This window comes from Asparagus officinalis, chromosome 6 (genome assembly GCF_001876935.1).
Source record: "Asparagus officinalis chromosome 6, Aspof.V1, whole genome shotgun sequence".
NCBI lineage: Eukaryota > Viridiplantae > Streptophyta > Magnoliopsida > Asparagales > Asparagaceae > Asparagus > Asparagus officinalis.
In genome coordinates, this window is record NC_033799.1 from 28,223,071 (window position 1) to 28,235,157 (window position 12,087).

General features: G+C 39.2%; 1 protein-coding gene across 1 annotated transcript in view; it reads right to left on the reverse strand.

Moving 5' to 3' along the window:
* Positions 1,332-12,087, reverse strand: part of LOC109846459 — a 16,633-nt gene continuing 5,877 nt past the window's right edge. The window contains exons 3-6 of the mRNA XM_020415698.1: positions 3,183-3,444; positions 2,922-3,091; positions 2,136-2,285; positions 1,332-1,833 (exon numbers count right to left, since the gene is read on the reverse strand). Coding sequence (XP_020271287.1) covers positions 1,480-1,833; positions 2,136-2,285; positions 2,922-3,091; positions 3,183-3,444 — 936 coding nt within the window. The 3' untranslated portion in view covers positions 1,332-1,479. The remainder of the gene's footprint in view (positions 1,834-2,135; positions 2,286-2,921; positions 3,092-3,182; positions 3,445-12,087) is intronic.

A 12,087-nucleotide genomic window follows, 5' to 3' on the forward strand; every position in this document is an offset into this window, starting at 1 on the left:
ATCTCGTATCAGTATCTCAGCTAACGGCTTCTGAAAATTATGTGGTATTCAGGCCACAAGATGTCAAAATCTATAGTAACTTGAAACCCTCAGGAGAACTTGTTATGGAGAGACGGAAGGTAGAATATGTCTATGTGATGTCAGCAGAATCGGTATATATAAATAAAACCAGGAAGAATGAGACGGTTGATCTACCACATGCTCAGCTTGGCCATGTGAGCTATCACAAGCTCAAGATCGTGATAGAAAAGTCAATGTTGAAGGGTCTTCCACACTTGGAGATTCAAGGAGGAACCATGTGCAACATATCAAGAAATATTGTATTTGATAAAGCCTCATCTTGGTGGACTCCATAATAAATTATGCTCCCAGACTCCAATGATCTAGAGGATTAGTTACATAAGAATTTGGGGGAGCCAAATTAAGAAGAAAAATCACAACATTCAAAAAAGATAGAACCAAGTTCTCCTACATCTCCGAAGGAAAAGACTCCATGGAAGACTAGTGTTCATCAAATAATATTAGAAGAGGAGCGCCCGAGTCAGATAGAAGATATTGGTGAAGAACAAACAGGATAGGTTCAAAGATTGACCAGACCTAGGAAGCCAAATCTCAAGTATGCTAATATTGTTATAATAGAAGATGCGAAAGAGCCATCCGAAAATGATGAATGGAGACAAGTTGCGAAAGAAGAAATCCAAGCATTCAAGAAGAATTTAGAATTTTACTTGGACTTATAGATAGAGAAGTCGCTGTAGAGGGCGAGTGTTAAAGTCAGTAGCCACCAGCCTATACTGTAGCGATATTGTAGGCACCAGCACGTTACTATAGTGATACTGTAGCAACCTGCTTTCTACAATGTACACCTGCCACAATATCACCCATAAATAGCCCCCAATGCCTTTGGTAAAAATCATCCCATAAGCAAGAAAGAGAGAGAGAGAGAGAGAGAGAGAGAGAGAGGAAAAAAGGAGTGGTTGCAAAACAGTGTAGTTGTTTGTAGTAGAGAGAGTATTTATATTGGAGAGAGTATAGAGGGTTGTACTACTAGAAAAATAATAATAGAATATTTCTTAGTATTCACCACCCTTCTTAGCAGAACCTGCAGGTTACCTGAGCAAGAGCAATTACTGATGGAGACGAGCAATTTGCCTATGAATCAATTCTCCCTTTATTTTTATTTTTTTTGTTATATTACTGCTGGACGTGTTTATTTATAGCCTTCAACAAATCCTTCTTCCTGATGAACAGAGGAGCTATTTCATCCTTCAATGAAAAACTGGACTTGGATCTGGAGGGGGGAGGGGGTGTTGACGGTATAACATGCACCTTTTACATTGACGTCAAAATGACCCCGTAAAGAAATATTCAGCTTCTGGTTAATCCTACTTCACACTGCTTGAAGGATCAAATAACATCAAAAACCAAAAATCTCAAAATAACTATACAATTCTCGCATCCTTCTCAGTGTATATACTGTCATTCGAACATAGAAAGTTCCGGGCCTTCCAACTTTTGAGGTTCATAAGGAATAGATGTAACAATGCTCTTCCCCTGAAGAGATGGCAACAAATGAGCAGTAGGGATTTTCTGTTGCCACACAAAATCATTCTCATGTTCGAATTTCTTCAACATTTCTGATGCATCCTTGACTTCCTCATTGAATATTGAGGTATATGGCTCATTCTTTGGTGTCTTCACTTTCTTTAGATTGGCTGTGGCATGGCGAAGAACTAAAATTGCTATTCCAATTTTTTCATTGCCCCTCAGTTCCTCAGCGAGACTCCTTTGGCTTCTTAGTTCGTGTAGTACTTTACATGTGGAAACTAATCCCTGACAAAGATAGTAGACTCACATTATTCAATTGATACAATGGTAAGTTAACTGTAAACAATAGTTATCATGTTAATGTAAGTACAGACAATTTCTATTTGATAACCCAGAAAACAAATTTGTCATGGAATGTATATTTCTAAAAAATTAGGCTTTGCAGTAAAGAATATTGATTCTCTTGAGAATCGTCGCATATTTTTGCTCTACGACTATCCATGTATATATGGTCCTCTTGCCAATATTGGTTGATTGGTTGCCATGCAGCATGAAGGACATCTTACATTACTAAAATGATTTCATACCTTAACCGCCGCTGATAGATGTCTAAGCTCTCCTGGTTTCGCATTCATGATACAAGTTGCTTCATCTAGTATCTGACTAATACCATAATGTAGCTTCGACAAAAGCAATGGACTGTTTTCCTTCTCCTCAGCTCTCTTGATAGTCACAGCCTGTTTCAAACATTCAGCATCCGAACTAGTAAATATCCTGAAAACATTTCACTACCAATTTAAAATGCTTCTTATGAGACCTATAATAGCTAGGCCATAACCCAATACTACAAATAAAACACTCTCGATCACAATGAAAGAGGAGGAAACATAAAGGAAGTTGAAGCGCTCATAAGAAACTTAATAGTGATAGAGTGATTCTATAATTCTTCACATCAACATACATCTTCAAATGCCCTCTAAACATTACACCAAAACTTCGAAGTTGTGATGAGGGTTGAGAGTTATAGTTTTATATTCTAGCATGTCCCGCCGGTTGAACGCCCTTTTTATGGACCGGAAACCTAGATTTGCACAATAGTATCAATTTTTTTAAGAAAATCCCCTTCAAATTTGTGGACGGTGGGATTTGAATCTCGGTTGCTCTGTTGCCATCGTTGATATCATCTTGAAGTCCCCTCTAACCATTACACCAAAACTCGAAAGTTTTGATGAGGATTGAGATTTATAGTTTTATATTCCAAGTTTCCAACAAACATTTAACACATACAAAAAGATTTTTTTCTCCACATACACATGCATGGAATATTTTCAATAGATTCAACAGGGAAAACAAAGAGTATATAGCAAACTGACCTGGGCATCAGCCAAGCATATAATTCTCATAAGAGAGGATAAAGATGAAGTAGCTTCTACTGGACTTTCATCAGGCAACAAATACTTCAGAGGAGGAAGTACTTTCTCAGCAAGATAACTAAAAACTCCTGCAGCTTTCCTAAACAACGTAGCACTCTCTACTAGTTCACCTTCAATAAAATCAAAGGAAGCATAAGCCAAAACCACAGAACTAATCAAATAAATTGAGAAATTTATTAAGAAAAGATACACGTCAACAACCTGTTGATAAGGTTGCAAAACCCCTCTCTCGTAGAACGGCACCATAGAGGAAAAAACTCATTCCAAGCTCAAACCGGAAGCTATAGATATGGTAGAACTTTGGACCACCGATTTTTAGGCAACAAGATGAAGTCATAGAGCTAGACCATTTTAGTTTTAAGCCACACATCCAACAGAGTATAGGTGAAGGCTTGGGATGAGAATCTGTATATGCTAACAAGTGCATTAAGAGAGGTATATATTGCTCCAGCCTCTGTTGATCCTGAGGAATTGTTCTTAGACATGTAAAGCATATGATAATATGACAATATACAGTAATAAATAGAAATACAGCTTATACAGATACACCTCTTGTACTATAAGGCCACAGTAACTTATCATCTTTGATGCTTGATATCAATAACAAAAACTGATGATAAAGCACCGGGGCCTGATGGTTATAGTATGTCTTTCTTCAAAAATTCATGGCCTGTTATCGGAGAAGAGATCACCCTGGCAATTGAAACTTTTTTCAAAACTGGCAAGTTATTGGGGACTGCAAAATCCACTTCAATCACACTTATACCAAAGGTAAAATGTCCTAAAACCCCCTCTGATTTCAGACCAATCTCTTGCTGCAATTGTATATACAAATGCATATAAAAAATAATTGCAAATAGGATAAAACATGTTATGGGACATCTAGTGAATGAAGCACAAAGTGCTTTTGTCAAAGGGAGACAGATCTCTAGTAACATCATGTTAGCTCATGAGTTGGTTAAAAGCTACAGCAGGAAAAAAATCTTGCCAAGGGTTATGCTCAATATTGACATCAGGAAAGCATTTGGCACTATTAGTTGGAGGTTCATCAGAGATATGCTTATGGGGTTAGGTTTTCCAAATGTGTTGATTAATTGGATAATGGTTTGAATTACTACTCCTAAATACTCTATCTCCCTCAATGGTGGACTTCATGGATTCTTTAAAGGGGAGCGTGGATTGAGACAAGGGGATCCCCTCTCTCCATATCTCTTCATATTGGGTATGGAGTATTTCTCAAGAAGCATGGTCTCCTTAAAAGAGGACAGATCTTTCAAATTTCATCCTAACTGCAAGAAGCTGAAAATCACTCACTTAATTTTTGCGGATGACTTGCTTTTATTTGCTAAAGGTGAAGCAGTTGCTGTTCAAAAGTTATATCAGTGCATCAAGCACTTCAGTGCAGTCTCAGGCTTAGAGGCAAATCCAGACAAAAGTTCTATTTACTATGGTGGAGTGGAGGATACAGTTAAGGCTAATATTGCTAATATTCTTGGTTTTAAAGAGGGGAATTTTCCAATAAAGTACCTTGGAGTACCTCTTATAACTAAAAGGATTTCTTTCATGGATTGCAACCCTCTGTTTGAGAAAATCACAGGCCAATTCATAAGCTGGACAAAGAACAGAAAATTATCTTATGCAGGCAGGTTACAAGTTATTAAAAGTGTAATACTTGGAGTGCTAATCTACTGGACATCAAATTACATCTTGCCTGTTAAAGTACTTCACAAAATTGATGAGATTTGCAGGAAATTTCTATGGGGTGCAACTGATCAAACCTGCAGGGGTTCCCTTGTGTCTTGGGATAAAGTATGCTTAGGGATGAATCAAGGTGGCTTGGGGATCTTTTCAGCTCAAATCTGGAATATTGCCTCAACATTAAGAAGCATATGGTACTTACACACCAATAAGGAGTCACTTTGGGTCAAATGGATCCATGGAAAATATCTTAAACATGGAAATATATGGCAAATTAGAGCAAAACCAGATGACTCTTGGTTGTGGAAGCAAGTGATCAAAACAAGGGATAAAGTGTTGAATGAATTTGGAGGTGCTGACAATGTGACAAACCTTATCAGGTCGTGTTATTCCAATTCAAAGCTAAAGCTTTCAGCATTATATAGGAAACTCTCCCCTGAAGCAAACTTAGTCCCATGGCATAAAACTGTTTGGGGAGGACTAAATGTTCCTAAACATTCTTTTATCAGCTGGTTAGTAGTTCAAAACAGACTCCTTACACAAGATAGACTGATAAAGAGGGGGATCATCAGTACAAATTCATGCTGTTTATGCTCAGGTGCTAGTATGGAATCGAGGGATCATTTGTTTTTTGAGTGTAACTTCTCTTGCTACATATGGAATTCTATCATGGACTGGTTAAATTTTCGGTGGAAATCATGCAATTTGAGATTGCTGTTGAACTGGTTCACAAGATCAAGAGGCAAAGGAATACAACCACAGCTCAGAAGATTAGCACTGACGGCATCAATATATATTCTATGGCAAGAGAGGAATGCAAGGCTTTTCACTCAAAAATTTAAAAATGCGGAGCATCTAGTCAAGGTCATCAAATTTGAAATCTCAACCATAATGCTTAATGATCCTTCATCTCACTATGGGGTCAAGTTGATTTGAAGAGTTGGTTACAGGTTTTGTAACTTTTGTTTTTTGATCTCAATAACTAATACACTGAGTATCTTGATGTACAAATTTTTTCCATATTTGGTGGATGAATAAAGCTTTTCATTTACCAAAAAAAAATAACAAAAACTGTTGGAAAAAAAGAGGAGAAAACAAGAATATAAGTTTTATTAAAGAAAATGTTTCATTTACTCAATTTTTGCCAACAAAGAGAATGGCCAAATATAGAGGTCTTACACCAACTTAAACTCCTAGAAATCAGCAACAAACAATTCAAAAAACACATGACAATTGACTAAGTAAACAACTAAATCACTACTAACATACTATCCTGAAAAATAGGAAACAACCTAATAACTAATTTTGAAACAGTTATTCAACATTCCCCATTGATTCAAAATTTCTTGTCATTCCTCTTGAGTCTTCATAGAGCATTTCTCTCCATAATCTTATAAATCACTTCTCTTCATTTTGTGATGCACTTCTCATCTCTATCTTGTTGATGCACATAATCACCAACATTTTTTTAAAGGAGCACCTCTCTCCACAAATATTGAGCATGGTTCGGTCCAAACCGAAAAAACCGACCGAACTGACCCGAACCGACCCGAAAAAATCCATTTTATGAGTAGGGTGGTTCGGGTCGGTTTAAAAATTTTTCAACCCGAACCGACCCGAACCGACCGAATATAGTGCAATACTACTCATTCTGATCTCAAACCCCACCCGACCCGTCCCCAAAGAGTCAACCAAAGAGTCAGACTCAAACCCTAAACTCATTTTCTGATTCATTATGGGTTGAAAACAATATCATTATATTAGTATTTAATGCTTCATAATCTCCTACTTTGTTGATATCTTTTTTTTCTTTAACACAGTTTGTTGTTTGATAAGCATAATCTCCTACTTTGTTGATATCTTTTTTTTCTTTAACACAGTTTGTTGTTTGATAAGAAATTTGATAAAGTTAGAACCGAACAAACCGAACCGACTTGCAACAGTTCGGTTCGATTTTGAATTATAGGCGGTTCGGTTCGGTTGTTCAAATTTTGATAAAAACCGAACCGTGTTGGCCTTCTTGTTTTGATGATGTTTAACAAATAATTTATCACTAATGTTGTTTGTCTAGTATTTATGTTTTCTTACTTATTATAGACAAACAACGAGTTGGAGGATGGATGGAATAGCGCTTCAACGACGATATCAAATGGAGGTAGTTGGAGGATGGATGGAATAGCGCTTCAACGACGATATCAAATGGAGGTTGGCGGAATGTCGGTGAAGTTTATGCAATTCAAAGTTAAAGATCAAGTTCAAGCTTTATCCGCACGTGTACCAAGTTGAGCTACAATGAAGATCAAGATCAAGCTTGGGTAATTTAGTATATGTTTATATTATGTGTGTTTAATACGTTAAGCTCAATACACACACATTTATTGGTTTCTTCGTATATATATATATAGTTATATATATAAGTATAATATATATATATATATATATATATATATATAATACTATATATATATATATGATATGTATATATTATATGATAATAATATATATATATATATATATATATATAGTTAGTATATATAGTGCATAAGTTTTTTGTTTTCTAGGTATATATATATTTTATACATATATATGCATGCGTTTTGGTTTTTCATGATGTTATTAATAAATCACATATTATATGTTATATTGCTGGTTTTTTGAAAACATTGGCATAGAATATGCATTTTGTGAAAATATGTCCTTAGTTAGTTATATAGACTTCAATATCAGTTATACATTTGTACTAAAGTCTATAGAAACATTTCAACAAAGTTTCAAAAGTTGTTTAATGTCAAAACACTCAAAATTCACGTATCTCATAGTTCTTCATATTTTGGACTATGTTTGTAAAACTGATGAGTAGTGTCTGTGTGGATTGGGGAAGTCGCTTTTTGAACCACGTCATGTGTAGCATGTTATATCATTGTCTACTATCATCGCCCAAATTTACAGTTTTTTGGAATTATTTGATATTGTTAACAGTGTTTTAAAATCAGAAAAACAGATTTTCAGAAACCTAATTTATATATACGTCCGGCTCGACCGCCACCGGTCGATCGACCAATGGTTCATTCTCTCACTGGACCGAGAGATTCATAGGTCGACCGCCGCGGTCGACCGAGAGCTTTCTCTCGGCGACGTTCAAGTCCGGTCACCGGTCGACCGGATAAGTCTATACTTGTTTTTCTCGTTTTTGACCTGGATAGCGGTCGACCGAAATTTCCGCCGGTCGACCGCCTATATGACCGTTGCTTTCCCAATGGCTATTTCCTGAGCTGATTTGCTGGGGCTGTTTTTGTCTTTTGTTTGGGTTTTGGCTGAGTTTTTGAGTGGGTATAAATACCCTATTGCTGCTCTCTTTCAAGCAAGCCAAGAAGTTTTTAAAGAAGTTTTTAAACAAGATTTTAAACAAGGGTTTAAGCTTGTTTAGTTTGGTTTAAGTTTGTTTTGGGTTTGCTGTTACAAAGGGGAGTTTTATATCAGCTATTGAAGAGTTCATCTTTAACATTTCATCATCCTCTCTTTGTATCTAGAGAAGTTTTCCTAAACTCAACTCTAGCTTTTATTTATTAATTATTTGTTAATTATCATTTCTATTAAAGCTAGTTTTAAGTTGAAATAGAAACATTAATTCATTATGAGATCTCTTGGGCTTTATATAGGCCCCTTACACAACTTACAAATAAGTCCTAACTAATACTAATATGTCAACACTCCTCCTCAAGATGGACGAAAGATATCTACTAAGCCCATCTTGTCACATCCTCTAATCATATCTACTGAGCTAAGTCCTTTAGTCAGACAATCTGCTGCCTGGTCCTTAGTCGAAACATGACTTAGCTCCAGTAGTCCACTATCCAACTTCTCTTTGATGAAGAACCTATCGATCTCGATGTGTTTGGTTCTATCATGCTGCACTGGGTTGTTGGCGATACTGATGGCTGACTTGTTGTCACACCACAACTTCATCTTAGCTCCTTGATCCAGCTTCAGCTCCACCAGCATACTCTTCAACCATAGTAACTCAGCAACTCCTAAGGCCATAGCTCTATACACTCTTCAACCATAGTAACTCAGCAACTCCTAAGGCCATAGCTCTATACTCTGCCTCAGCTGTCGATCTTGCCACCACCGACTGCTTCTTGCTCTTCCATGAGACTAAGTTGCCTCCTATGAAGATGCAGTATCCTGAGGTGGACCTCTTGTCATCAGCACAGCTAGCCCAATCAGAGTCACAATAGCCCTCAATGCTCATGTGTTCATTCTTCCTGAAGATTAGCCCTTTTCCGGGGGCATTCTTCAAATACCTTAGAATCTGGTACACTGCGTCCATATGACCCTTCCTTGGATCATGCATGTAGCGACTCACCACGCTCACTGCAAAAGAGATATCGGGACGTGTGTGACACAGATAGATTAACCTGCCTACCAACCTTTGGTATCTGTCATGATCAACTGGTTCTCCAGCTTTAGCACCCAGCTTAAACTTTTGGTCGATCGGTGTAGTTGCAGGTTTGCATCCTAACATTCCTGTTTCTTTGAGAAGATCCAGTACATACTTTCTCTGGGATGGGACGATCCCCTCCGCTCCTCGAGCTATCTCTATTCCAAGAAAGTATCGAAGCAAGCCAAGATCTTTCACCTCGAATTCCTTACCCAGTCTCACTTTGAGTTGGGCAATCTCCTTCTCATCATCCCCTGTAATAATCATATCATCCACATATACTGCAAGCAAGGTGATGTGACCTCCACTTCTTCGAAAGAACACGGTATGATCGGCGCTGATCTGCTGGTACCCCATACCAATTATAGCCCTCCTGAATCTATCAAACCAAGCACGAGGAGACTGCTTTAGCCCATAGAGGGACTTCTTCAATCTGCAGACCTTTCCCACTGTCTGATCTGTACCAAATCCTGGTGGTATCTCCATGTATACCTCCTCCACTAGATCTCCATGAAGGAATGCGTTCTTCACATCTAGTTGGTGTAGCTTCCATCCACCATTTACTGCCAGAGAGATTAAGGTCCGAACAGTGCCCATCTTTGCCACCGGTGCAAAAATCTCATCATAATCGATGCCCCTTTTGCCACCAGACGAGCCTTGTAGCGCTCAACTTGTCCATCTGGATTCTGCTTCACAGTGAAGACCCACTTGCACCCAACTGCTCTCTTCCCTTCTGGTAATTTTACTAGCTCCCAAGTGCGGTTCTTCTCAAGAGCTCCTAGCTCCTCATGCATAGCTGCTTTCCACTTTGGGTCCTTCTTAGCAACCTGCCAATTGTTAGGTATAGTAACAGAGTCCAATGATGCAATGAATGCTCCATGTGCAGGGTGGATATTAGAATATGATACAAACTGGGCAAGATCCCAACCATATCTATCGGGAGGATGTCCCGCATTGCTGCGAGTAGTCCTCCGTACTGACATTGGTGTGGGAGGAGTAAGAAGAGGAATGATATCACCTTGAGAGGAATCTGATGGTGGTGTAGGTGTCTCAGGAGTCGGGACAGGCGTTGACAAGGGACTTGGCACTAGTGGCACTGTAGGTACTGTTTCTGCAATTTGCTTTCCCTTCCTACTATAGGTAAGTAGCTCCCCCTGAGCCGTGGGCCTAACACCTCTTGTCTCCTTATCCTCTTCTTCTTTATTCTCCTGCTCCTCCTCAACCAATTCTCCTTCCCAAGGAATCGTTAGAGAAATCGATTTCTCCATATTATCCTGCCTCTCACCATTCTCCCCTTCTCGCCTCATACTTCCAGTATTGGGCGAGTCACCAACGGATGAGGGTACCTTCTGTGTGTAATATGGCTCAAATTCACGAAAGTACACATCCATACTTACGAACAGCCTTTTCTCCACCGGGCTCCAGCAAACATATCCCTTTTGAGTAGCAGAATATCCCACAAAAATACACTTCACCGCTCTAGGGGCAAGCTTCCCGACTGATGGTCTGTTATCCTTCACAAAGCACACACAACCAAATACTTTCAGTGGAAGAATCCCACCATTATCTCCTTTCAACGTCTCACACGGAGACTTCCAATTCAGTACTCTCGAGGGCATTCTGTTGATCAGCGCCGCTGCAGTCAACACTGCTTGCCCCCAAAATGTTTCTGGGACATTCATGGAGATCATCATACTTCTAGCAACCTCTAAAAGATGCCTGTTCTTCCTTTCCGCTACCCTATTCTGAGCTGGTGTGTATGGACACGTAGTCTGGTGTTGTATTCCCTGAGATGACAAGTATTCTTCAAACACTCTGTTGGTGTACTCTGTCCCATTATCAGATCTCAATACCTTCACCACTGCTCCATATTGAGTCTGAACATTCCTATGAAAGTTTTGAAAGCAGCCAAACACTTCACTCTTATTCTTCATCAGGTATAACCAAGTAACGCGAGAGAAACAATCAATGAAGGTAACAAAATACTTGTATCCATTCATAGAACTTGTGGAACATGGCCCCCACACATCTGAATGTATCATATCAAATGCATGAGAACTCCTATGATCAGAACTAACATAAGAGCTTCTAGTAAGCTTTCCCAACTTACATGCATCACACACAAGTTTCTCTTTATTTACTTTCTCAAATAAAGATGGATACAACCTACTTAAAACACCGAAAGAAGTATGTCCCAAGCGTTTGTGATGAAGCATCAACACACTCTCAGCACTCATCCTTGGGAATATCAAAAGAAACAATGCATTTTAGTTGGAGGATGATAGAACTAATGGATAAAAGATTGACTGGAAAGGAAGGAGCATGCAAAACATTGGATAAAGTTACAGAACCAGTACAATCGACTGTACCATTACCAACCACCGGCTGAAATGTACCATCAGTTGTTTGAATACTATCAGGCGATGCTAAGTGAGTATATGATGAGAACTCACTAGCATTACCTGTCACATGACGAGACGCACCGGAATCGACTATCCACTCTGATGATCTGTTGGGAGACATAAAAGCAAGAGCATGTATGTCATCAGTACCTTTGGCCGGATGAGCATAGGTAGCAGTGTTGCCTCTGACGAAGAACGAAGTGGATGCCTCCTCAGTCCCACTCCTCAAGTCTCCATCCCCTGCTACTTGCTGTTTTTTCCTAAGTATCGTCAGGAGAGCACGATCCTCCTCTGTAAAGACCACATCAGCTTCTTCTTCCTCTGCTACCGTTAGATTCGCCCGATTTCCTGCTCCTCTTCCACCTCGTCGACCCCCACGACCACGACCACGACCTCCGAACTGTCCACGTCCACCCGAATCTCCTTCCTTGGGTGGTTTGGTGCAAGCATGCCTTAGATGACCCACCGCACCGCAGTTGTAGCACTGTCGAGTCTCTCCCCTAGATCCAGTACTGCTAGAGGCTGCCAGTGCTGACTTCACCACAGGAAGTCCACATGTCCCCGC